This window comes from Ochotona curzoniae, unplaced genomic scaffold (genome assembly GCF_017591425.1).
Source record: "Ochotona curzoniae isolate NIBS_2020 unplaced genomic scaffold, NIBS_Ocur_1.0 scaffold_4701, whole genome shotgun sequence".
NCBI lineage: Eukaryota > Metazoa > Chordata > Mammalia > Lagomorpha > Ochotonidae > Ochotona > Ochotona curzoniae.
Window position 1 is genome coordinate 58,739,520 of NW_024467122.1, and position 27,680 is coordinate 58,767,199.

At 44.4% G+C, this 27,680-nt stretch overlaps 1 protein-coding gene across 1 annotated transcript in view; it reads right to left on the reverse strand.

The window, feature by feature from the left end:
* Positions 1–8,668: 8,668 nt before the first annotated feature.
* ONECUT1 (one cut homeobox 1) overlaps positions 8,669–27,680 on the reverse strand; it is a 29,104-nt gene continuing 10,092 nt past the window's right edge. Inside the window, exon 2 of the mRNA XM_040969531.1 lies at positions 8,669–9,002. Coding sequence (XP_040825465.1) covers positions 8,710–9,002 — 293 coding nt within the window. The 3' untranslated portion in view covers positions 8,669–8,709. The remainder of the gene's footprint in view (positions 9,003–27,680) is intronic.

Here is a 27,680-nt window from a genome sequence, read left to right on the forward strand (position 1 = left end):
TAACCAATCACCAGAGCTACTGTGTCAACACTGCGGCCCTGGCCTTCTGGTTTTTTTTTTTTTTTTTTTCTTCTTAAAAACAAATTAATTAGGGCCCGGTATAGTAGCCTAGCAGCTAAGGTCTTTGTCTTGAACGTGCCGGGATCCCATGTGAGCACTGGTTTGTATCCTGGCTGCTCCACTTACGCTTATGCTTCCTGCTTGTGGCCTGGGAAAGCGGTTGAGGACGGCCCAAAGCCGGGATCCTGATGCACCCGTGTGGGAGACCCAGAAGAGGCTATGGGCTTCTGGTTTCAGATCGGCTCGGCGTCTGCCATTGTGGCTGCTTGGGGAGTGAATCATCGGATGGAAGATCTTCCTTTCTGTCTCTTCTCCTCTCTGTATATCTGCCTTTTCAATAAAAATAATTAACTCATTTAAAAAAATCAATTAATTTTATTTATATTGAAAAGGCAGATTTACAGAGAGAAGGAGAGATAGAGAAAGATCTTCTACCTGCTTGTTCACTCCCCAAGTGGCCGCAATGGCTGAAGCTGTGCTGATCCCAAGCAAGGAGCTTCTGGGTCTCCCATATGGGTGCAGGGTCCCAAGGCCTTGGGCCGTCCTCGACTGCTTTCCCAGGCCACAAGCAGGGAGCTGGATGGGAAGTGGTGCAGTTGGGACATGAACTGGCACCCATATGAGATGCTGCCGCCTGCAGGTAGAGAATTAGTCAATTGAGCCATTGTGTTGCCCTCCCTGCCCTTCTGTTTCACCAAAGCAAAATTTAACTTGGAAAACAAAGTTTTTTAATTGAAAAAAAAATCTGCATTAAAAAATATATCAGATTAAAAGTAGCTGTGAGTGACTCCATGCTGGAAATCTAGGAAATCCTGGCTATGCCATACACTGTGCTAAGCCTTACCTACTGCTAGTGTCTGATATTCACCCTAACCTTGTTACATGGACATTTATTCCCACCTTAAAGACAAGGATCACACCGAGAGGACTATGTCATTTACCCCAGGCCACACAACTCAGCATCCGTAAGTCAGTCTGTAACTAAGATCTGCAAGTCTAGGCTTCCCTCTCCCCCTGGCCTGTCATTGTCACTGCTCTGCTCAGTAAGGAGCTGGCAGTGTCCTGGCCCCGTCGGAGCCCTACTGTGCGCGCGCGCACACACACGCACACACACACCGGAGGGGGCTTGGAAGAGCCATTCTCTCCCACCGTTTCGGTTTCTTCCGACAGTCCGTCAGCATAGCACGAAGGGGAAGCTGTAGAAACAGGCAGTTCCTATTCCCCTTCCTCTTGTGGGTGTCGTTCTTTCACTCTGAGGGCACTAACTTGTGATCTCACACATCATGCCCTCTCATGTCACCTCCGTCCAGAGGACATCTGCCAGCTACTGGCTTAGCATCTCAGAATAAAAACAAAAGGCGGCAAGAATTGTCTAAATTTAAAGTGCTGGAAAATCCAACATTTTATTTACTACATTTTGGTGACTACATAAATGCTGAAACATTTGAACACTGAAAAGCATGATGGCATCATCACTTGCTTTTTTTCTTTTTTCTTTTTTTTGCTTAGCAAACACAGCAGATGATATTGCACGGCATAAAGTGAGAACAGTAGTGAAGCTTAAAAAAAAAAGAAAAGAAACCTTAAAAGCAGTACAGGAGATACTCATTAAAAAAAAAAAAAACAGAATAATGCCTAATGCATTACACTTCTTGTTGCTATACACCAAAATACAGAAGAAATATTGGACAGAGAGAGACAAAATATTAGCAAACAATCTTGACTGGGTACAATAATCATTTAGTCTGAAATGTGGATGTAACGTAGAAGCTATCACTGGTTTCTCATCAACAAAGAAAATGACAGCAACATTTGTCTTGTATCAAAAATCTTGTAAGCCCCTCATGGTTGGTTAGGTTTTTAGTGAATTATTTGTTTTCTATTGTTAGGAAGAACTCCCTCTGCTCTTGGAAGGTTTTCTACTCTACTGGTCTTTCTTTTACCTGATGATTGTCGTAGGCACCACCCTCCTTACATAATAAACCATCAAGCTAACTTGAACAAGGAAACTGAGTCACACTCAATTGCAATGACCCAAGATACTCTGAACACAGAACACGGGAGGAAGGGCTAGGTTTAAATGCATGACGGATGAACTGGTTCACACAGGGCGGCCAACACGGGGAGATACGAAAACTACAGAAGCAAGTGGAAGACAATGTTTTCAAGTTTATTTTCTTAAAAAAAAAAAAAAGACTGATCGCTTGGTTGAGACAGAAAGTCTAAAATGAGCCTACAATGACCATGTAATAAACGCAGAACATACCACAATCCAGACAAACAGAAAAGCGCTGCTCAGTGCTCCATCTTCCTGGGTTTTCTGTCATTCACTGCCCAGCATTTGTAAGGAAAAAAACAAGTCATCGGTGGTATTTATCAACAGAGCACTGAAAGATGTTTATTTGCCCTATCAAAACACATCATGAGTACAAAAATGTCCCTAAGAAACTGCTAACGTCAAACCCAAAATCTAAGTCCCCTACTCCTTCCCCACCCTAAACACCCCACAAAAGAAAAAAAGATAAAATTCTTGCATTGAGAGGGAATGTATTTACATAGATGGATTTCTGACATGTAGTGGAAACAGCTCATCTCAGCAAAATAAAACAGAAAGAATGACACTGTGTGTGTGTGAGGAGGCCCTCAGCCTGCAGAGCCTTGTGCACTAGCCTCCTGCAGCCGAGCCGAGCTTCTGAACTGCCTGGGCAGAGAGCATCCCTGGTGTGGGAGACAAAGGATGAAGAGTGAGAAGAGACAAACTCCAACAGGTCTGGGGTTCCTTCATGCCGGTGACCCTCACACCCAAGGATAACTCTTCTGGTTATGTATGTCGGAGAGGGAAGGGGAGACCTCAGCTGTGGGCACCAGATTCCAACACAGAGATGTGGAAGAAAATATAATGTCTTTGAAACATTTTGTCTTACATTGAATTGATAAATTGAACCCAAGCAATTGTGTTTTGCTTCTTTCAAGGGCTGGCTAGGAGGGCAGGGGATGCGTCCACAGCCTGGCCACCCCTAACTTTCTCTTAAGGACAGGACCCTTCTCAAAGCTTTGCCTAATTGTGTGTCTTCAGGCCCTGCCCCGTTCCTCAAAGTGATTGAGAAAGTTAGGCGAACTTAGAGGATTTCCAAATCTAAGTTAGCTTGTCTCTTTTTACACTCTTGACTTCTCATATCCGTGTGAATGGTAAATAATAATAATAATAATAATAATAAATAAAAATGTAAGAGTAATAATAATGTAGGAAAGTCTCTCACGAATGCCGGTGCTTTGAAATATTAAAAAGGTCTTATTAAATTCTTTGGAATATCAGATTTTATCTGCAAAGTAATCATTTCCTTTAAAAAAATTAATAAATTAAAGGAAGAGCCTGAATAATGCCTGTCCTGTCTCTAAACGACAAAAGGGACTGTCCCTTGGAACACTCGTTTTGGCATGTACAAGATTGGAGGGGGACTGGCAGTGTTCACAGCACACACCCAAGTGCCTGCTAGGACAAACTGCAGGACACACACCCTGCGGGGAGAGCAGCTGGTGCCTCCAGCTCATCTTAGCACTGAGAACCCAAAGATTGTAACGTAAAGCTTTGGCCATTTCAACTCTACTATATACACTGTAAAAACTACACAGTCATAAATTAAAGCAGTGATTAAATAAGCACATATAAAATGTAATTAAATAAAAAATCACAGCACGTTATAGAGAAAAATAGGAACCAGTTTCACAAAAAAAGAGATTATATATATATATTTATATATATTTTTTTTACCCTGTGGAAACAAATTTTTCTACAAAACACAAAAACTTCCTAAGTAGCCATCAAAATGAAAACCATTTCTGATTCCATTCTTGCATTTTTTTTTTTTACAACAACCCTTAACCCATCTGGGGAAGATTTCCAGAAATTAAGTCTTCCTTGAGCAACAGAGTAGTTCTGCCAAGAAAATAAAACCCCAAACCAAAGGGGGAAGAGGGTAGGAGAACATTTCAGACACACAAACTACAAAATAAATAAGAATTATAAAGTTTTTTTTTAAAGTAACCTTAACAGTTATCAAACTAGTAGGTTCTGCCTTATCACATAGACTCTCTATACAACATAACCCTAGAACTTTATTACTATGAGGTATTTGGAGGAATTGGTAAAAGCTGCACGGCTTGCCTGGCGAAGGAGCAGGGGAAGAGGGTGGCGGGGTGGGGACCTCGAGGGGGAACAAGGAGGAGGAGCTTTGGTTTATCAGCAAGAAATTGGGGGGGGGAAGTCATCCTTTGGTATCAAAGAAAGGTTCATTGCATGGTTGCACGGAAAAAGCACCACGGTGAATAATTATTCCTTTTTTTTTTTTTTTTTCCATTTGTGGCCTTTCTAAGAGGCTGAGGTATTCAAAGAGTATAAGGTGAGAGAGGTTAACAGCGGTTTAACACTTTGGTTCAAGCAAGGCACTCGTCCTAGGAGTTTACAACATGTTTGCCTAGAGATTCACAAGAGTAGCATTTCCTAAGGATGTTATCATTATCGTGTCGTTATTAAGAATGAAGACAAGTTTACACACAGAGTGAGGAGGGAAGAGGAGGTGGGGCAGGGAAGGGGCGGGTTCCCTCTGCAGACCACGGCCGTGCACGAAACGTCTTTGGTATTCTTTGGTATCAATCATCAATGTGATTAAAATCACCAATGGAAATCGAGTGAGGTAGCGTCTTTGGTTCACACTATAAATAGTAGATCTTTACACTTACTTTTTTTTAAAATTTTTTTTAATGTTTTTTTTCTTTTTTTCTACACGTGGAAGTAGCTATTTCTTACCTTCTGCTTCTTTGTTCTTACTATTTAGGAAGAGTACTGTAAAGAGTACTGTAAAGCTAACCACACCACAATAATCACCCAGAAGGCCCGACGCGTCTCACAACAGCCTCCGCTGTTTGAATGCACCCTAAACACAACTAGATAGAAAAGGGACAAGTGCTTTCTCTTTGTTTGCTAAATGCATAGTTTTCATCCTTTATGTACAAAGAAGGGAGGACCTCTCTGAGGGAAAATGCCTTTGTCTAGCTCATGTGAAAATGTCCGAGGACTCTTTGGTATAGCAAAGTCTGCATTTAACCTGCCAAGACGGGTCGTTCTGGGGGAGTGATGGGAGTAGAGAATGAGTCCAAAAGTAGCATAGTGCTTTTATACTTTCCTGGAAAAATAAGGTTTTTTTTTTTTTTTCCTGATGAAGGCAGGGAGTACAATGGGTGACATGTTCAGTTACAACTTGTAGATTTCCCCACAGTTTTCTTTGGTTTGGGGAGGAGGGGGTTCTTCCAGCTGCATCCAGGGAATGGGGACTAGGGGCTGGGGGACTGACTTCCTGGCCGTCCAGTCTGTCCTGTGAGCTCTCACTGAAGGCTCGGCTTGGGAGCTTCCCACCTCCGCGTCCCTCTTCCAGCAGAGCTGCCAGTTGTGAAACTGAGGGCCTCGATGATTTGTGGCCCCAAACAAACATCCCCTCCACCAAAATGGATAAAAAAAGCAAAACAAAACAAAAACATGCAGAGATATCTATAGCTATTCTCTGAAGCACAGCTTTGGGAAGAACAGAACAGAGCCGACAGAAGAGTGGGGAGAGCTGCTTCAGCTGAGTCGTTTTGGAGGAAGGAGATGTGAAGGGGGCATCAGTGGTGTGAGGCCTGCTCTGTGGAGTGCGGTAGGTCCAGAGGCACGAGCCGTCACCTCACACTGCACTCAGCAGGAGTGGAAAAGCATCTTCCTGCTCACCAACTGCACAGTCACAGCCAGTCCCACCAGCTATAACATGCATATTGCTTGTGAGAAGCGCAGTTATATCTTATGATCTCTAGAAAGCAAAGCCGGGGGCAGGGGGTGAGGTCAAGTAGAAACATTGCTTTTTCAGGCTCTGACTTGTGCATCTGTTTATGAGAAAATATATCTCTAGGCCCTGAAATTGCATAATGGGTGCAATTTAATGCTGGTATGAAAATCATCTTTGGTGTTAGCAAATAGAAGAACTGGTTATTTTCTGATAAAACAATTATGTAGCTGTAATTTTTGAGACTGTGCCTACACAGTATTGGAACAATAGGTTGAAAATGTAATAATGTAGTTAGAGTAATTTTCAGGGTAGTATAGTCAAAACAAAGCCAAAAATATGATTTGTTTGAATATAACTTTTATGTTTCCTGGTGGACTGAATTTGTTGAGATCATGTGTAGACACAGCTTGAATTTCCCTGCCTTTTAAATTCTCACATTTTAAAGAAGTAAGGCTTTCCTCCCTCCTAAATTATAAATACCTTATATAGCTGTACCCACAATTCCCTCCATTCCTGGAGAGAACAAAGCACTAATTTTTTTTTTCCTTTTTCTTCATGTCATTGAAAAGATTAAGACTTTTAGCAAATCTCATAAAGGGTGGCCATTTACAGGGTTGCTTAAGAGCTGAATTATAATTGTGCCATACTTAGAAGGGAAATCTGGGATTTTGGGAGAAACAAACAAAATTATTAAGACAAACTATGTCAAGGCAAATGTAGTAGTTGGTCAGTGGAGAAGCAGATGTTAGCCTCTGTTCCTCACTTTACAGCGGACCTGGAGGGGACACTGGCATGGCTTGCCGGTTTCGCTTCGCTTCTTAGGAGGAGTGACATTTTGCATTAAGATGATTTAATTTTTCCCTAGTAAATCTTACTAAACAACTTAGGGCTAGGAAAACATTTGACTTTAGGTTTCTCGTTCGGTTTGGTGACTCACCGAAACATATCCAATTCTTTACCTAAAGGAACAACACACATCCTCATCTGGACCAATTCAACTGGGATCAGAGAGAACATCTCTGGGTCTCAAGGGATTCCAGGGGTATTACTAGCACGAGTTTATTACCCCACCCCCCCTTTTCTTTGCCTTGATTTCTATAGCCCTGCTTAAGTGATTAGGAAAAACAGAAATTCAAAATTTTGTTTTTGGAAGCTCAGGTCTTTGATTTTACGTGTCGCTGTTAGAGGAATCTACGTTATAAGATATCCAGCTTTACATAGTAGCAAGAAAGAATGTAACCTGCTTTGGCTATTACGTTTCATGAAATAAATAGTTTCCCACCTGTAGAACTCAAGTCTGGTCTTCCACTAGAACTCTGGCATTTTCTAGCCAGCTCCATCAGGACCCCCAGGGCTCAGCTGCACCTAACTCTCTTGTTGATGCCCAAGTCTTATGTGTGAGATAGGCAACAGAATCAGGCTGATTACTTTTTAGGGTGCTTGCAAATTCACTTTCATCATGATAATGCTACCATTAGCATGCTGCATGACACAATTTGTGTGTGTAAGATACTTAAGTAAAAGGCATTCGCTGCTAAGTGCACAAAGCGAATTTAAGTCAAATTAACCCAGATATAGATTTTTTTCTTGGATGGTGTTTAACTCTGCAGTTTATCTACCCTAGTTGAAACATCCTTTTTGTGGGGGTAACAGATTAGACCCTACATTAGAAGGACCCTCAGGCTTTCTAGCAAGGTGAACAGGCTATGGGATCCTGGCTGTGTCTCCGCCTGAGTGACACGTGTGGGTCCTGCGAAGGAGTGTGCCGCCTGAAAGCACATCTGCGCTCCAACTTCCTCTCTGCCGGGATACTAATTGCTTCCCTGAAGCTACATTCTTTCTTGCCAGTTCTGAAAACTCATAGTTTAAATGCTTTGAGTCATAAATAATAGTCATGATTCTATGTGGATGTGTATTACAGCTAGATCAGTTCATATGTATAACTTTACATAGTATCTTGTGTAAAAATAGCTTTGGTTATTAAAATCATTGCAATAAAATACCTGCACTATAATATTAAGTGTGTTCTTTGGTACCTAGGTGATTTATTTATTTATTTTTTCAATGGATGGACTCTCATTTCATTTCTTAAAAAATATCTGAACATTCCTTAACAAACAAAGAGAATGCACTGGTTTAGGTGTCATTCAAATTTCCTTTGCTGGGTTTGAATCTGCATTTAGGTTGTGGGCCAGGCAGGTTCAAACGTTTGCTAGTCTAAACGAGTGAACTCCCACTCTGAATCCAATGAAAACAAACAGTTCCTCACGGTGCTAGTTGCACTTCTGTAGCACAACCCTTCCTGAAGACCAGCCCTGCCTAAAGTCCCTAACCACTGGTGGTGTGTGTATGCGTGTGTGTGTGTGTGTGTGTGCAGGTGTGAGCGTGTGCCTATGCACAGCACTTAGACACCATACACCTTCCCAACGTGGCGGAACAGATAAGTCAGATCTTAAGACGTCCACTCCACGGTTCAAAATCACTATGCTGCTAACCCCTCAGCCGCCAAGCACAGCGAGAACGTTCGTGGGTGGAAGGTGTGAGATCCAGGGTTTTCCTCCTTATATTTCCTGTTGCCGACTTGTTGCTCCGCTGAAGTGTGTGTCTCCGAACAAAGTCAGAATGCAGGTGAGCTAAGTCTTTGGTTTCTTTGGACTATAAATAACACTTCTTTTTTCTTCTTCTTCTTCAAATATTTCTCAGTATAAACCTGCTATCTTGAGGTCCGAGCTAAAAAAAATGTGTGTGTGTGTGTGTGTGTGTGTGTGTGTGTGTGTGTGTATTTCTTTTACTTAAAGCTTTTCCACCGAGGTTTTAGTTTGTGGTTCTTCCTTCATGCTTTGGTACAAGTGCTTGATGAAGAAGATGAGTTGCCTGAATTAGAGCTGCCCTCGTCCTGCCACTTGTCCAGACTCCTCCTCCTCGCATTCATGAAGAAGTTGCTCACGGTGCTCAGCTCCAACCCCAGCTGCTGGGAAATGGTGATCTGCAGTTCTTTGGATGGACGCTTGTTTTCCTTGAATATTGCGTGGAGAGTTCGACGCTGGACATCTGTGAAGACCAACCTGGGCTTCTTGGGGGTGTTGCCTCTGTCCTTTCCGTGTTCTTGCTCTTTCCTTTTGCAGGCTGCAAGAGAACATGGGAGAAGTTAAAAGGAATCTGCTGGCGGGCAGCAACGCATGGCACAAAGGCAGCGCTGATAAAACATGGGGGCTGTGGCTCCTGGCCTGCTTCTGTCCGCTGTCTGATTGGAGCACCATGGTGGGCGGGCTGGGGAGAGGGGTTGGCAAGGAAGCCTAATAAGGGATGGAAGGTGAGGGAGCACATGAAGTTCTCTGAGACCTGGGTGTGCATTTTGGCGTTGGTTTTGTTCCAGATAAGGCCATCGACTCAAATGGGGCCTAAAATTCCTCATCTCTAGAATACCAAGTCTTGGCTAAATGAACTGTCACTCTGAGCATTCGTGTCTACACCTGCACAATGGTGGGGTAATAGCATACTTGTCTGGCGAGGAAGTGGCAGGACACACACACGTATAACACATTTGAAGTGTTTCACAAATGCAAGACTGTGCCCCACAAAGGTTCATGGTCCGCCAATGGTAGGATGTTAAAAGACCAATTATGGGGCTGGCGCTCTCCCATTTGCAGCGCCAGCCTCCCATTTCAGTGCCTGTTTGAGTCCTGGCTGTTCTGCGTCCTGTCCAGCTCCCTGGGAAATCAACATAACATTAGCTCAAGGATTTGAGCTCCTGCACCCACACAAGATACCCAGAAGAGCTTCTGGTTCCTGGCTTTGGATCAGCTCAGCTTTGGCTGTTGTCATCATTTGTGGAGTGAACCAGAGGAAGACCTCTCTGTCTCTTTTTCTCTTTCTCCATAAATGTCTTTAAAAAATAAAAGCCTGGGGCCCGGCACGGTGGCGCAGTGGTTAAGTCCTCGCCTTGCATGCCCAGGATCCCATATGGGCGCCGGTTCTATCCCAGCAGCCCCGCTTCCCTTCCAGCTCCCTGCCTGTGGCCCAGGAAAGCAGTCGAGGACGGCCCAAAGCCTTGGGACCCTGCACCTGCATGGGAGACCCGGAAGAGGCTCCTGGCTTTGGATCAGCATAGCATCGGCCGTTGTGCTCACTTAGGGAGTGAATCATCGGACGGAAGATCTTCCTTTCTGTCTCTGCTCTCTGTATATTCGCCTTTCCAATAAAAAAATAATAAAAATAAATCTTAAAAAAAAAGCCTGATTACAGGTGTAGAAATGCAATACAAAGGAACTGTGTCTGTTCTCCTGGCAATTCTGTGTGTAGGAAAACTGATATCCAGCACAGTCTGACACTGATTCTTCAGTGGGCCAGGAATTTAGTGGGACTCAGCATCAGTGCTACACCAGTCAAGCTGGTCATGGCTTCCAGTGGGGCCTTTCAAGGGGAGGGTAGCCTCCTTATTGTTGTCTATGGAAGTCTTGCTTTTAGAGTCTTTCTCTTCACTCACCTGGTTCATTTCTGGCCTTTGTGTGCTGCTTCCTGTATTAAGAAGCTGCTCTGGCACATCATCCCAGCATGGTCCTTGGGCTCCCAGCCTTGGGGTCTCCAACCTACTGCTGGACTCCATTCCAGCCTAATGTGGCTAACTAGTTTCCACCAACCAAAGGGTGCTCAGGACTGTCTCATTAACAAGGTCCTTTTCTCCTGCCCCATCTCTGCCATCTTCAAGGGACCTTACAACATGCATACAGAGAGCACCTGAGTATGCTCCCAGATAAAGCTCCTGGGCCCCAGCTCTGCTCAGAGTGTGACTTCCAAGGCTGTAACAGGCACCTGGCAGCAGCCTCTGTCCTCTCCACACCTCCCTCCCTGACGCGGAGAGGCAGCTGGGGTGTGCTTGCTGGTGGAGGTCAGAACTGCGGCTCTTTCATGCTGTGTACCTCAGGTAGCTGTCTTGCCTCCAGCTTCACCCTGTGCCTTCCTGTAGTCCATTCTTGGCTCTCCTTAGGTCTGTGCCTCCCCCCCCACCCCTTGGCCTGTACTAACTGCTCCAGACCCTGGTTTTCAGAGTTTCCCTCAGGTGTCCATTAGGTCACATTAGCTCAACAAAAAATCAGGTGGCGAGCTAGCTAGTTAAAGACTTCAGGGATATTCAGGCATTTCCAGTCTTTAGAGTCCAATCTAGGAGTCTCCAAGTCCCTTATTTGTTTATGAATGATGGGCTTGTGTTGCTATATTACTATATTACACACATTATAAAGCATGCACAAAACATAGAAATTGTGAAAGGGGTAAGATAAAAATAAGAAGATCTGGAAATTCATTTCTTCAGGTGTCTGTTTGCTCTAACCCTGCAGGGCATCAGCTCTGCTGGTTCAACTACTAGTATATGTAAAAGAATTTCAGAAGGAATGTGAGAGCAGCTTAATTCTAACAGAAATTTGCAGGCCAGTCTAGTCCTATGATGCTTTTTATAAATTCCCGTTAGTTCACCAGCAATGCCCTTTGCCTACCATAAGGGGCAGCATCAGCATAATGGGAAGCATGTATTAATTGTCCATTTTTCTCAGAGCACTGTGCTATATACACCCAAGTCAGATTCCCTGAATAGAATTCCCTCTCTTCCAGGGCTTACAGCCCTCACTGGGTAACTCAGCAAAGTTCTTAACATATACTGACCAGAGTGAAGTCCACTCCACAGTGTTTGAGTTGGCCAGTGTACAGTAGCGATAGACATGCCTGACTGAGTCACTCACTCAATTCAAAAGTGAGTATCCCACAGGCTCTGCTCTTAAAGAGGTCAGCCTGGTGGACACACAAGCAAGGAACTGCAGGACACATAGGAAAGGACCTGCACTGGAGGACATTAAGGAAGGCATCGCAAACAAGTGTAAAAGGGCAAGTTGAGGTTTGCTGGTGTGAGCAGTGGGCATCATTAAATGTAGGTGGAGCAATGTTGATAAAGAACTGATGGGTATCAGCAGGGCATATTAATGGCTATGTGTATATACAGAGAAGACAGTTATGGAGGATAAACCTTCATGGGAGACAGATCAGAACTAAACTATCTTACAGGGAAGAGGGAGCTACTGAAAGATTTTTGAGTAAGGGTACAGTATGGTTAAATTTGAGTTTAGGGACCCTCCTCACATCTACCCCACCAATGGTGTTTGGGAGATGAATGGGCAAGCAGCAAGATCAGGGACCAGGATGCCACACTGAGTGATGCAGTACTACCCTGATGCCCCTTCAGGACTGAGGCACTCATATTCCAGCAGCTGGAAGAGTTGGCGGCTGGTGACCCTCAGTTGGAATCCACTCTGGGAATTTCCCTTGGTCAAAGATAATGTTACCTTGGTGGTGGTGCTGGTGGTGGGAAGCTGCCCACATCCAGTGGGAGATGGGGGAAGGGAAAGGTGAGGGTATGGGGGAGGGTCATCAGTGGGAATGTTTTGGTTTAAAGTCTCCTCTTTCCACCTGCCCTCACCCCACACCATCAAGTTGAGACAAGTCTGACGGGCCATCCAGTTTCAGAACAACCCACAAGATTGGCTGAGACTATTCTTGCACAACAAGATACTTCAGCTTCATCTTACAGGAGTTGCTCTCTCAAGCACTCTCCAGCAACCTTCCCACAGGCAATTCTCACAACACTGGAGTCCATGTCCCAGAAAACCCGACCTCAGAAGCCAGTCAGGAAATGTCTATACTGAACACCCCAAACTAGACAATGGCAACAGGATGGAGAAGAGTTTCTTAGCAGGTAGATTCGAGAGGAATCATTGGCAACTTGATGGGGAGGACTGACATGGAAGCATCTCCCAGGTTTCTGGCTGGATGTAGCATGGGGGCCATTAAGGGATGTAACTGGAGAAATGAGCTTTATGAGGGCTGGAATCGCTTCTACATGGGACAGAATGCATTGGAAGTGCCCACTGGCCATTCTGTTAAAGATCTCCAATAGGTGATTGTCCAGAAGACAGCAAAATATATGGGGTCTGAAGCTCAGGGGAAAGATCTGGGCTAGAAATATAGACTTGAAAGTCATTAAGACTCTAGATGATAAATAGCACCAGAACATACACATATGGAAAAGGAAATAAGCTGAGTGTTGGATGGATTGTCGACTTAGTTATCATCTGAAAGGCAAAGCTAAGGGAAATTACAAAGAGATATCCATCTTCTACCTAACCAGGATGAGTATCTAATGACTTTCAATCTGGTCTTTGGCATTTGACAAGACTGATTGGACTGAAGCTACCTTTGAGCCTGCATTTTCCAAATGGTGTCAGAGGAATGACCATGCCTCAAATTGGAGCTCTTAGATAACATGGTTTGCAGGTCAAGAGCATTTAGGTAAACCTAAAAATTACTAACATGTGTTAGCACATGCAATTCTTCCCCCCAATTTATTTAATCCCCCAATACTTTTTGGCTGAGATTCTCAATGTCTGCTATGATACTAATGTTGGAGACACAGAGATTGGATGTTCCTGTCCCCAAGATTTCAAGTATCATGGATACTACAATGTCAGAACCCAGGAGATGAGATCGCTTTGGAGCAAGGGCCCCAGCAGGCTCATTCTGTATCTGCAGGGCACCCTGGCACATGCCGCAGGCTGCCAGGGGGGCTCAGCATTAAGGGCCGGTGTTCATGATTAAATGGATATAGTTACATCTGGAGAGAACTCTGGATGTATTTATCAGGTTGAAGTTGCTGAAATAGCAAATAGAATAGAGAACCGACTACAAAGCTTGTTGAGGGTAACTGGGTGATCAGAGGAGGCCAAATTTGGAACAATCCACATAAAGAACATCCTGCTTCTAGAAGCTTTCACAAGCACTAGAGTTGTTGAACTGTTAGGAGAGTATCAATGAAAACACTGCTTTGGGATTTACATAGTATTTTTTCCAGGGTACAGACTGCCCATCGTAAGGCAGGAAATTGCCATCTGGATGTCGTCATGAGTGCCCCCACAGGTATGCCAGGGAGAACGGGTAACGGAAGGGAAGTGCTGCTTAGGGAACTGCTGTGCATGAGTTTTATATGACAGCAGTATTTATGTGCGGCTGTATAGCTTCCATTAAGGATAGACATCTGTTTATCATGGCCCTAGATTAACGGTAAAGAGATTCCTCTTACTTGTGAGAGGCAATACTAAAGAGAGGGAGGCGATCTGTCATGAGTCACCTCCCTGAAGTGGGCAGCAGACATAGATGCAGAATGCAGTGGGGCTGTTTCAGACAGCTGACCTTGACCTCTACCAGTGAAGGGACTTGCAGTGAGTACAATACAGGAAGTAGAAGCAAGCATGGAAGATTGTAAAAGTCAGAGCAGGTGTGCTTCAGAATACATGAGTCAAAGGGAAAAAAAGAAAAGACAGGGCATGAGGACCCGGGCAAAGGACAGAGCTTCTATTTCAGGCAAGCCTTGGGACCAGCAGGCAGGGCAGAGCCGGGAAGTATGAATCTGCAGGATACTGAAAGGCACTTTGTGAACAATGCATTGTGAGCTCAAATCAGTTCAGGAAGTGGTAAACTGATTAATGATAAAGTTTCTTCAATCGCATAGCCTTCAATGTATTAGTATTGGGGCTGGCACTGAGACATAGTGGGTAAAGCCTGTGGTGTTGGACTCTCACACAGGCAACTGGTTCAAGTCCCTGCTGCTGCACTTCCAATGCAGCTTCTTGCTGATGTGATGGCAGCAGGGGATGGCCCCTGCATCCATGTGGGAGTCCCAGAAGCAGCTCTTGGTTCCTGGCTTCAGACAGGCCCAGATCTGGCCAGTGTGACCATCTGGGAGTGAAGTAGCAGAGGGAGCTGTCTCTCCCTCTTTCTTTCTGTAACTCTACCTCTCAAATAAACAAATACTTTTTAGAAAATCTACCAACTATCTATCTATTTGTCTGTCTATCTATCTATCTATCTATCTATCTATCTATCTATCTATCTATCTATCTCAATGTACACCAATACTTTCTAGTTTATGGTCTGTTATAAACTTTAATCAAGGAAACCTTTACTCAGGGAATTTCTCTCAAGGATGGCATTCCTTGGGACAAGGTTTCCTCAGAACTGTGTTAGCAGATCTGTGGTGATCTGTGTCAAGGCCTGAAAATTTGTCATTTGAAACCTGAATCTAAGGAGCTGGAAATGTTTTCAGCTTTTGGTATTGCTGCAATGTGAAACTGTATCCTTATTTATCTAGTGGCCTATTTTCTTTAAACAGTATTATCAAAGCCATTGGCCTAGGACAAATGGAAATTAGAAACAAACCATTGAACAACTAGTCTTTCATTATTTAGAACTTCATAAGTCCTGTCTTAGAAAACATGTGTAGGGCCCGGTGCGGTGGCACAAGTGGTTAAGTCCTCGCCTTGCACGCCTGGGATCCCATATGGGCGCCGGTTCTAATCCCGGCAGCCCCTCTTCCCTTCCAGCTCCCTGCCTGTGGCCCAGGAAAGCAGTCGAGGACGGCCCAAGGCTTTGGGACCCTGCACCTGCGTGGGAGACCCGGAAGAGGCTCCTGGCTTTGGATCGGCATAGTATCGGCCCGTTGTGCTCACTTGGGGAGTGAATCATCGGATGGAAGATCTTCCTCTCTGTCTCTCCTCTCTGTATATCCGCCTTTCCAATAAAATATAATAAAAATAAATCTTTAAAAAAAAAAGAAAACATGTGTAAAACACAGTATCATCAGCTGTCAGTAAATTCCTTGTAAATTGGCTTATGTCCATTTTTCTGCCTTAGTGAGACAAAGGACTTTGCAGTCCTAAAGTGCGGATTGAATTGTATAATAAGCATTTCTGACAATCTATAGGCATAAGCATACTGGCCTGGGAGACACTTGTTAAAACTAAGTGGATTTATAATACAACTTCGAAGATGGAATCAGATTCTGAAAGTCAAAACCCAAACCAAACCAGCTGTGTGGCTGCTGACAGACATGCAAACTCGGGCACAAGATTCCCCAGTCTGAGCTTAGCGTTCCCAGTTGCAAAATGGAGGACAATGGCTTTCTGACCTCATAGAAAGGTAATTAGCATTAAATAAGATGTTGAAGCAATTAAAAGTACCAATCTATAAGGAATATTCTAAAGTTTTGCAAATTAATTCACTGATCCTTTCTTTTTTTGTCAGGATGCAATTATAAATCCTGAATTTATAAGTCTGGAAGGGAGGTGATAGCGTGGAAAAGGCGTCATATTAATTGTCAAATTCTAGCTCAGGTTCCAGCTGTCATTGATTAGCAGAGTGGGTTAAATCCCTTCCCCAACTTGGATGGGACTCTTTAATTGTATAAAGAAGGGACAGGGTTGCATAGCTGACAGCCCCTTCTAGGCACAGCTCTGTGACTTGATGTGTGTACACAGCTTTCAACATCACCCCCGGGGGAAGCAGAGGGTAGTGCAGACGTGGCCAGGACTGTTGGTTTCTCAGTAATGAATGGATCCCTGGAGCAGGGCAAGAGTTAGACTGTTCACTCCAGAAAGAGCTGGGGACAGTTGCTCCTGAGTAAGCCTACACATGCAGCATGCTTACATCTGGGCCATTTTCTAATACCTTTTCTATGCCATTGGTAGGGAGCTGGATTGGAAATGGAGCAGCCAGGGTTTATAAGATTAGATTAATTTTTAAAACTGGTGTTTTTACTTATGCATGATTTGTAAAGATCCTTTAACAACTTATAGTGATACTCAGGAGAAATATGGAAGTGTGTGCTTGTGTGTGGGGAGGAGGGAAAGGTGTGAGTATGTATATAAATACATGCAAAACTGAGGACTGACATACTTCTAGGGAGCCATGGTATCTGACAAATAAGAAGTGAATAGGAAACTACATTTCTGTCACTTCGAAGACAGTGTTTAAATCTTATTTAGTTACTCATCTGAAAGACAGAGGGACAGGGAACACACAGATCACAATTGCTAGCAACATTGCAAATAAATCCTAGTGTCTGTCACACAAAAGACTCCCAATGTTTAGTCACTCCTATTCCCTTGACTTTTGCTACTCCCTCCAGCCCACTGGAGCTACAGTGAATCCTGGCTTTCAATAGCTTGCCACCATCACCCCCTCAACCCCACTTTTTCTTGGGGGACCCTTTAAGGCTCAGCTTGCTGTCCCCTGGAGCTATTCCAGGACTTAAAGTCATCCCTTCCAGGATGCTACCTGAGTAGCAGGGACCCAACCATGTGAGCCATCACCTGCTATTTCCCAAGGGCGCAGGAAGATGGATGCACAGTGAAGCCGGGACTCCAATCCAATATGGGACGCAAGTGCCCAATGCAAACAGCACCATTTAAAAAATATATTTAAAAAGAGAGCAAGAGCAAAAAAGTGCTTTCATCTGCTGGTTCATTCCCCAGTGGTCACAATGGCCAGACCAATGCCAGCACCCGGGAGCTTCTTCCAGGTCTCCCATGCGGGTTGCAGTGGCCCAAACATCTGGGCCATTTTCTACTACCTTTTCTATGCCACTGGTAGGGAGCTGGATTGGAAATGGAGCAGCCAGGACATGAACTGGCACCCATACAGGACACCAGTGTTGCAAGCAATGGTTTTACCTGCTCAACCACAATGTGGCCCCACCTCTCGCCAGCAGCATGCTGTATGTGATGCTGGCATTCTATATGGGCACTGGTTCAAGTTTGGCTGCTGCACTTTTAATCCAGCTTACTGCTAATGCACCTAGGAAAGCAGCAAAAAAATGGCACAAGTCCTTGGGTCCCTGCACTTAAATGGGAGACCTATACAGAGCTCTGGACTCTTGGCTTCAACCTGTTTCAACCCTGGTTGTTGAGGCCAGGATTGGAAGAAGTAAATCAAGTGGATGGAAAATCTGTTTCTTGCTCTCACTCTGCTGACTTTTAAATCCATCTTTTAGGGCCTGGCAGCATGGCCTAGTGGCTAAAGTCCTCACCTTGAACGCATCGGGATCCCATATGGGCGCCGGTTCTAATCCCGGCAGTTCCCACTTCCCATCCAGCTCCCTATTTGTGGCCTGGGAAGGCAGTGGAGGATGGCCCAAAGCCTTGGGACTCTGCACCCATGTGGGGGAGATGTGGAAGAAGTTCCTGGCTCCTGGCTCTGGATCGGCATAGCACCGGCCGTTGCGCTCACTTGGGGAGTGAATCATCGGACGGAAGATCTTCCTCTCTATCTCTCCTCCTCTCTGTATATCTTTGTAAATATATAAATATAAACCTTTTAAAAAATAAATCAATCTTCTAAAAAGCAAGGCATACATATGGGCCTGGGTGGGGAAGAGGGGACAGGGTCCCTACCTCTCACTCCTGATCACCAAGAGAGCCACTCGGAGAAGCAAACTCGTCATGCTCCCCGAGTCCCCCACAATCCTCTCTTGTCAGCTGAAGCTGTGGAACTTGGAAGTAAGGACAGTCTTTCCTGGGGTCTCCCTGTGGAGCCTCAAATGCCAGTGGACAGAGTGCTGCACTTTCCAGACCAGAGCTCAGGCTGAGCATCCTGGGACAGAACCTGATCTGCCTTGCCTGGGGTGATTTTTCTGTGCTCTGTTTATTTTTCTAAGCAGGGCCTCCCACTGTCTTTGGAATGAGGCAAGTTCAGAAGGTACAGCACAGAATGCAATTTGAAAAGCCATACTCATGAATTCTTACTGACAAAGCCAAGGATAGGCTCTGTGTGAAGGAAGGGACCGTCTTCCCAGAAGGTCTGGAAACTGTGATGGCCTGTAGCAGGAGGTGGAGCCATTGCAACATGCTGGACACAGGTCGCCTTCAGCACACGCAGGTGGAAAAAGTCATCCAAACCTCTCCCTGTCTGTCCACCATTCACTTCTTTAACAAAGCTGTCTGGGGACAGACACCTGGTTTAACTGGGATCCTTCCATAAACCACCTGGACTAACCACTCCTCTCTAGGTTGCTATGTGTGAACTGCCTTACAGGGCTTTGCTGCTGCCCAAGGTAGGCACCATGTTTAACTAGTATTATCTCTAGTTGACACATGAGTGGCCTGGGGCTCTGCCAGGTTAAGGCAATTGCCTAAGATCACACCGACTGTGAACAGGAGAGCTTGGATGTGAGGCAGCGGAGGGTACAGAGTGTTGTGAGGACCAGAGGTGTGCACTCAGAGGACCACATGCTCTTGCCCTTTCTGTGCGATTCTGGAACATTTCAGTTCCTGCCCCCGACAGGTGCACACCCACACTTTGTCTTTCCGTCTTTCTTTTTGTTTCCTCTGGCACAGGCTGCACCTGAGCTGAGCCTTCCTGCTGAATGAATGCATCTTCTACTCCAGTGACACCTGCATGTGCTCTTACTGGTCGTGCCGCACACTTTCTGAAGCATGGCCACAAGCTCTCCTTTACTCACAGGAAGAGAAACCCACCATCCTAACCCTTCCCTCCTCTGAAATGCAGATTCAAAGGAGCTGGGAGAGAACCTACTGCCTTGCACCTGCTCATCTGATGGGTAGCAGAGGATAATGTGGCTCTTGTTTCAAAACTTGCTTCAAAAACCCTGAATGCTAAATTCCTAAACTTCTGTTAATGCCTGGTCCACTGTAATGCCATTACATCATCATCTCTCTCATAGCTTAAACTCCAATGACGGTAAATAGGTGACATGGATGTCCCAGGGACGATGTTTATCCCACAAAGGAGTCAGATGGCATGCTGATGAGTGACATGCTAATCACAATGGTCTACAGTGAATTGTAAAGTTTATTGATCCAATTTCTCTAATTAATAGCTTTGTAAAAGACTTTATAACATTCTTAGCAACTGAAATTTACAAAATAGAATTCCTTTAAAAATAATCTCCAATTTTGATTTCACTAAGTTATCTGACATTTTTCTATAATTAATTCCAAGTTAGTGACATTTTCCTTGCTTGCATTTCTGGAAAACTATCTGTAGGCTCTATTTGTAAATGTTTCTCAGCTAATATATATTGTTGTTAGCTTCACAAGGGTCTTTCACAAACCATGAGGAGGGTCCTTGGTGGTTGCCCTACCACGACATGCAAGAACGTCCTCAGGGCCCAGCATGGCGGCCTAGCAGCTAAAGTCCTTGCTTTGCATGTGCCAGGATCCCATATGGGCGCTGGGATCTCATATGTGTATTCCCAGGTCACAGCTCCCTGCTGCTGGCCTGGGAAAGCAGTTGAGGATGGCTCAAAGCCTTGGGAACCTGCACCCACGTGGGAGACCAGGAAGAAGCTCCTGGCTCCTGGCTTCGGATTGGCTCAGCTCTGGCCATTGTAGTCACTTGGGGAATTAATCATTGGACAAAAGATCTTCCTCTCTGTTTCTCCTCCTCTCTGAAACTCTGACTTTGTAATAAAAATAAATAAATATTAAAAAATGTTCACCTAAACTGTTGACATATGTCTTGTTAGAGTTATAGAGTTAGACTACCCGAAAAACAGCCAGGTTCAGCAAAATCATGCTTCAACACTATAAACTGCTAAATACTAAAATTAAAATAGACATGAGACAGCTGAATAGCAATCAGTAGCCATTTTAAGGTGTATAGAACCCGGTTACATATAAACTAATAACTGAAATGTCAATGTAGAAGTCACAGGATGTGGTTCAGAACTTGCATTCTTTTTTTTTCTCTCTTTTAACACATTTTTTACTCAATACCAAGTCAACTAATTCCATAACGTTACAAATTGCTACTGATGTAATGTCGGGCTTTTACTTGATTGGGATAATACTGTGCCAGCTCTACCTTCAGACAAGAGATGGTCTCCCCAAGAATCCATTGAACTTATCTGGACAACAAGATGCTGGACTTTATGCTTGGTTTTTGCTTGTAATGAAAGAATCTCAACTGAATTTGAAATGTGGTAATGCAACAAGGTGGAGGAATCCACCATGGGGGGTGGGGTTTGGGAGGTGGGGGGAATTCCAGTGCCTATAAAACTGTGTCACATAATGCAATGTAATCAATAAAAAAAATAATCAAAAAATAAAAAATAAAAAAAGACTACACTAACAAAATCAGATTATTAAAAAAAGAACCCTGACAACCACTTTTCAGTGCTTCTTGGCCTTTTGCTCAGATCAAATGCAGCACAACCACTTTTCCCACCTTCATTCCCACTCATGCCACATTGCTCAGAAGTTGTCAAGACACTATGGACTTTCATACCTCCACTCCTTTGCTCAAACATTTCCTCCACTCAGAATGTCCTTCTTGCCTCTTTTCTACATGAAAACTTCCCTATAAGGTCAAGGTCAAGTTCAAGTATCTCCCCCCCCCCCCCCCCCGTAAAGCCTTCTTCATTCCATTTCCCATTCAGGCAGCATGAAATTACTTATTTACCTACCTACTGTTCTTTCACAGTCCATAAGACCTGACCATGGTTTATTTCTTGACATACTTAACCTCCCTATTGGGGAACTAGGTTGACAACAGCTCCACAGAAAACAGGAACAACCAGGGTGGACATTTGGACTGTTGGTTAAGGTGCTTGGAGGGCCTGAGTTAGAGCCCTGGCTCTGTGCCCACTCCCAGCTTCCTTCTAACGTGTACCCTGGGAGGCAGCAGGAATGGTTCAAGCAGGTACGTCTCTATCACACATGTGGAAACCCTGCATTGGAATCTGAACTCATGGCTTCATCCAGGCCCAGGCCTAGCATTCACGGACATTTGTGGGGAATAACCTTGTTTTCTGTCTCTCAAACAAATTCAATAAAAAATAATTAAAAATAAAATCTACTTAAAGAGAAGGAAAATACAGACATCCGAGATACAGCTCTTTTTGCAATGTGTACACAATTCCATGACACAGCCATAATCCCTTGATAGACAGTTGATTTTGAAGCAGTTTAGTGGCGCTGTGGGGATCTTCCTGTCATTGGGGGGGGGGAAGGTTGAGGAAGGACAGCTGACCCCTTGCTGGAAGAAACTACTGCCGCTACTCCTCTGACTGGAGCAGAGAGTGGTTCAGGCCCAGGCAGGGAGCAGGATGGAGAAACATCACGGAGAGCAGCAGGTGCAGAAGAAATTAACACGGGATGGAACACTGAAAAGAGCTGGGGGCAGCTCCCTGCTGGTGGCAGGGAGAACAGAGGAGAGTGGCCTGGATGTTTGAGCCCCTGGTTCCTGGCTTGGGAATGGCCCACCTCTAGCTGTTGTTCCATTTGGAGAGTGCATCAGCAGACGGAGGATCTCTCTCTCTCTCTCCTTTCCTCTCTATATTTCTGCCTTTCAAATGAATAAGACATCTTTTTTAAAAAATTTACTTAATTTTTATTGGAAAGTCAGATACACAGAGAGGAATAGAGACAGAGAGGAAGATCTTCCATCTGAAGATTCACTCCCCAAGGGGCCACAATGGCCAGAACTGAGCTGATTTGAAACCAGGAGCCAGGAGCTTCTTCCTGGTCTCCCACGTGGGTGCAGGTTCCCAAGGCTTTGGGCCGTCCTCAGCTGCTTTCCCAGGCCAGCAGCAGGGAGCTGGATGGGAAGCAGTGGGCTGTTGGGATATGAACCTGCACTCATACGTGATCCTGGAGTGTGCAAGGCAAGGACTTTAGCCGCTAGGCTACAGTGCTGGGCCCTAAGACCAATCTTTAAAAATAAGAAGGTAGCTCTGGGCGTGGGGAGGTCTTACAGGCTGGAATGTGCATTTCACATCTGAGAGAGGAAGAACATGTCACTGACACCAAGAGGTGAACCAGAGAACTGAAGGTCTATTTCCTTTTAAATCTATACCTCCCCCCCCCCCGCATGCTGGCACAGTGGCCTTGTCCAAAGGCTGATATATATGCAGTAGGTTGAAAGTATTATTGCACATATATCCCATGATGCATGGTCTGGGCTATGCTGTTTGCAATTAGCATGCATTAGAATCACCTCAGCTGTACCTGCTGAGGTGGAAGGGGGGTGCTAGAGTATGAAGTGGTTTGAAAATGAACCCTGCTCTAAACTTTTTTAAAGTAGGCTTATTTTCTGCACATAAGCAATTTTGGAACTATTTTAAAGTGCATCATATACTAAGGATTGAGCAAGTGAATAAATGTGTCTTTCACATACACACACAAAGAAGCAAGTTTTGGGGTGTCAGGGTTCTCACTGTCAATGAAAGAAAGTTAGAAAAAGCAAGAAAGAATCTTGGGGCTGATGTTATGGTACAGCAGATTAAGTAGTGCTTTGCTACACTGGTTTGCCATACGTACGTGTACACACACACCAGCACACACACACTGAAGGACACCCTGTCATCATGCATCTTACTGGGTGAGAAATTGTAAAACTCAACTGAATCACTAGGGAAATGTCAGATGTACATAAAACAAGAGCAAATATGGGTCCAGCACAACAGCTTAATGGCTAAATCGTCACCTTGCAAGCACAAGGATCCTATGTGGGCGCTGGTTCTTGTCCTGGCTGTTCCGCTTCCTATCCAACTCCCTGCTTGTGGCCTGGGAAAGCAGTAGAAGATGGCCCAAAGCCTTGGGACCCTGCACCTGTGTAGAAGACTGCACCTGTGTGGAAGACCTGGAAGAAGCTCCTGGCTCCTGCCTTCAGATCAGTTCAGCTCTGGCCATTGCGGCCACTTGGGGAGTGAACCAACAGATGGAAGATTTTCCTCTCTGTCTCTCATTCTCTCCATAAATCCTCTTTTCCAATAAAAATAAATAAATCTTTAAAAGATAAATAAGATGGAATACATTCTTGAATCATGTGTAAGTCATAAGACAAAGATGCCCCATTAAGTAGAGGCTAGAAGAGAACGATGGCAGAAAGACCATCACCGGATCAACTGAACCTTGGGCAATCAACCAGTGTAAAGGGAAAACAGATATTGTTTACAACTATTTGATTTATGCAACAGTTTATATATTTCAAATAATTTCAGAATACAACATTTGAAATCATGTTTTAAATATTACTTAATGGTGCTAAGATGTGTTCAATCATAACCTCTGTAAACTAAACTCTGTGAAAGAAAAGAATTTAAAATGAATTTTATATAAGTAGTTGCACAGACAATCGTGAGGAAACATTAGATAAATGCAGATAGAGGAACTCTTGCGAGGGAACTGGGGGTGGTGTTGTGATGTGCAGTTAAGCTGCCATCTGGATGCTGGCATTCCATATCAGTGGGCTGCTCACTTCCAAATCAGCTCCCTGTTAATGAGCTGAGAAAGCAGTGGACGGTGTACTGGGTCCCTGACACTCATGTGGGGGTCCTGGATGGAGCAGTCGCTTGAGCCTTCACCTGTTGCCTCCTGGAGTATGCATAAGCAGGAAGCTGGAATTGGGAGTGGAGCCACACCTCAGAACCCAGGTGCTCTGGCACAGGATGTGGGAGTCCCAAGAAACACTTCACCCTGCCCTGAACAATATCCACAGCCTGTTTTCTTTGATGAAACAAATGCACTAAGGGGACCATTGTTGAAGCACTTGGCGTATTTTTTTTTCCAGTCCACCCAGAAGGGGGTTCACCTGTGCCTTTTCTTCAATTCCATTATTCAGATCATGACACAGGGACACTTTCCGCTGAGCATGTAAACACATTTCTAGGAATGGAATTGGCAGCCAAAACTAACAAAGGAACTCATGGTTTTCCCCTCAAAGTCACCCTCGTGAGAAGCAAAATGCCCTTGGTTCTTTTTTTTAAAAGCGGGTCGGTCGGTCTCTCTCTGTCTCTGTCTCTCTCTCTCTGTCTCTCTCTGTCTCTCTCTCTCGGCCTCCCACCCTTGAAAAGTCATGGATCCAATGAGTACCTGAGCAACCAGTAATGGGTTGCTGCTAAGGGGAAGGAGCTTGCTAGGTAACTCAGAAGTTTGTTGGGAGGAAAACTTGGTTTTCTCTGTGAAGCTTTTTAAGGAACCTTTCTTCTAACTTTAAAAGAAAATGCTATTCACATACCATGTATTAAAATAAATATATATTAACTGAAAACAATTATTCTTTAAAATCTGGGGGTTAATGGTGAAAACCAGTAGATTAGAGAAAAGTAATGTTTTCTCTCTTTATAAGGTACCTGACTTTCCAATGCTCAGTGCTTAGTTCCCATTGCAAACTGATTTGCAAGGGACTCCAGCCAAGACTTGTCAGCGCTGCTCTGCTCTGCCAGCAGGTCTGTGCTTCCATCTTTTCCTGCTGTCATTTAAAACAAAAACTAAAACCTCCTGATCTACCGTTGCTGAGAGTTATTTCTGCTCTCCTATTGTGAGTCTGGGTAAGCCTTTCATCTGGCTGTTCAGGGCTCAGCTGGCTGGGGAGTGACCCCTGCTGCCCACCGCTCCTCGGTAATGGAAACTGAACTGCAGAGACAACTTCACCAGCATCACACATCATCCCTTGCTCAGGAAGTTGCATTTTGGGATGAGGCATAGATAGTCCTCCTGATTCGGCACCCTGAGAAGCTGTCCAGAGGCCCCAAAGTACACTCCTCTTATGGAAAGGTTTGAGAGGGTGGGCTACTCTGAAACATTCCATCTATGCTTGTCCACTCTGTGGTTGCAGGTGTATATATATGCATATATATACATATAAATGGCCAGCTTCCCAGGAAGGGCCATCAGCTCTTGGTTCATCTCCATTTCCCATCATGTCTGCTCCATTTTACTGTGGAAACAGCTCTCAAAATTTACCCACCCATTTCCTCCATCCTTGCTAACAGAGATAACTGGATTCTTACAATTCATCATCATCCCGCCCCCCCATCATCACAAACACACACCTCAACTACCAGGTAGTCCCCTGCTACTTCTGCTCCCATCACCCCACCATCATGCCAGCATACTGTCAAAACAGAAACCTGACCATTTTTGCCTCTTGGAAGATCACAACTTCCTTAAGGCTCTTCCTGGACTTGGCTTCAGGTGGGCCCAATTCTGGTCACCGTGGCACTTGGGGGAGTGGATCAGTGGAAGGAAGATCTCTCTCTCCTTTTCTCTCTCTTCCCTCTGTAACTCTGCCTTTCAAATAAATAAATCAAATTTTAAGAAATAATTTTTTTGATTTTTTTTCCCAAACTTTGCCTTTCCAGAATACACACAAATACACACAACCTCAAAAATCCCGTTAATAGCTCTACGGATCTCTGCCCTGGGACAAGGGTGCTGAACACTCTGTCCCGAGGCCTAAGCACAGAGTCTGCTGTGTAGCAGATGCTCAAATGAATGAAAAAAACTAACTCCTCTTTCTATATCAATGCAATTTCTTCTTTCACATCCCACACCCTCTAGACGGTTGCCTGACATTTTGTTATAGGATTAAAACTTGCCCAACAGTTAATGCAAAAGCTCCTGGGGTTGTTCCAAATGGGGGTTGGAAAATGAGACAAAGACAATCTCTTCCTCCCCAAAGTTAAAATTTTTTTTAAAAAATTACTGCTTACAAAGCAATATGTATCATACACAAGACTTGAAGCACAGTGACAACAACAGAAATGCGTAGGAACCTGCTGCCCAAGAAGAGAGCTGGAGAACTAGCTCTCTTGCGACCCCCTCTTGATTGCAGGGCTTCCCCCACCACAGGCAGCAGCTCGCCTGACCTGGGCATCTTGTTCTTGCTTCCTAAAAAGGAGTATTTGCCCACATTTATGCATCTTGAAACAATCAGCCGTTCAGCATTGCTTGCTTTGAGCTTTGAAAAAACAGCATTGGTCTGATGTGGCTTTCTTTGTTTTCCTTTTCCCTTTCTCTCTCTTTCTCTTTCTTTTTTAAAGTTCCCTATTTCCCCCTAGACTTTCCTATGTTGCGTATAGTGTGGTTTTATCTTTTCCTCACAGTATACTATCACACTGCACGAACATATCAAGAGCTACGTATTGTACATTTAGGGTTGTTTTCAGTCTTCTTTCTCTCTCTCAGAATAATGCTTTTATTCTTAGTCTTCTTCACACATACCCAGGAGCATATGTGAGCTTATCTGAAATGTAAGTAGACACCAAAGATGAGACCTGCTAGATGTGTGTAGGTGCAGGGTTACAAGATGAAGGCAAATTCTTTCTTGTAGCAAATATGTTAATTTATATTGCTGCCAGCAGTGTTTAAAGTTCCTGAGGGTCTCCCTGTCTTTGCCAACAACAGTACAACTGGGATTTCAGACAGGCCATGGCAGAAGGCAGTACCCCTGACTGGACAGGAGACTTCCACCTGACTTCTTGATGGGAGGGCCTGGCTTGACACTGCACAGGAGACTGACCCCCTCAGTCTTTTCTTTTTTTGTAGCACAATTCAAGTTTATTCCATTTGTTCTTGCAACACAAAACTTTAACACCGATTTAGCATTTAGATGGATACTAAATGAGAGACCCAATTGTGTCCAAAGTATAATATTTTGAAAAAAACTTAACTCAAATATATCAAAATGCACAAAGCACTAGTCTTCTTTAGAAAGATATGATTGCTTCTTCATTTACAAATCATAATCCCCCCTCAGTCTTAATATCGGGGACAAGGCACTGCCCAGGAAGAGGACCACAGGGCTACCTCTGGGTGTGGCAGTGGATGCACAGTCCTCTCAGGGGGCACCAGGCATGCAAGGGGGGACCTGGACAACAGCTTGAAGGAGACTCAAACCCAGAAAGGCTCACTTCCCTGACAAGGACTGAGAGCTACTGACTGCAGAGCCCTTCTCCAGGGCACTTGATTCTTAATCCAGAGGCTTTCTTTTCTTGATAATTTAAGATGACAACGACTCAGTAAGTATTCAAATAACCGACCTATTTTTAGAAGGCCGTTGTTGTATCAAAGTGATTACTTTGCTTAGTTCCTTTGCTGTGAAGTGATCAGGGATACTATTACTCGGGGGGTAAGTAGGTGGGGGGAAGACCACCTCCACAGTTGTGGTTTCCTCATATCATTT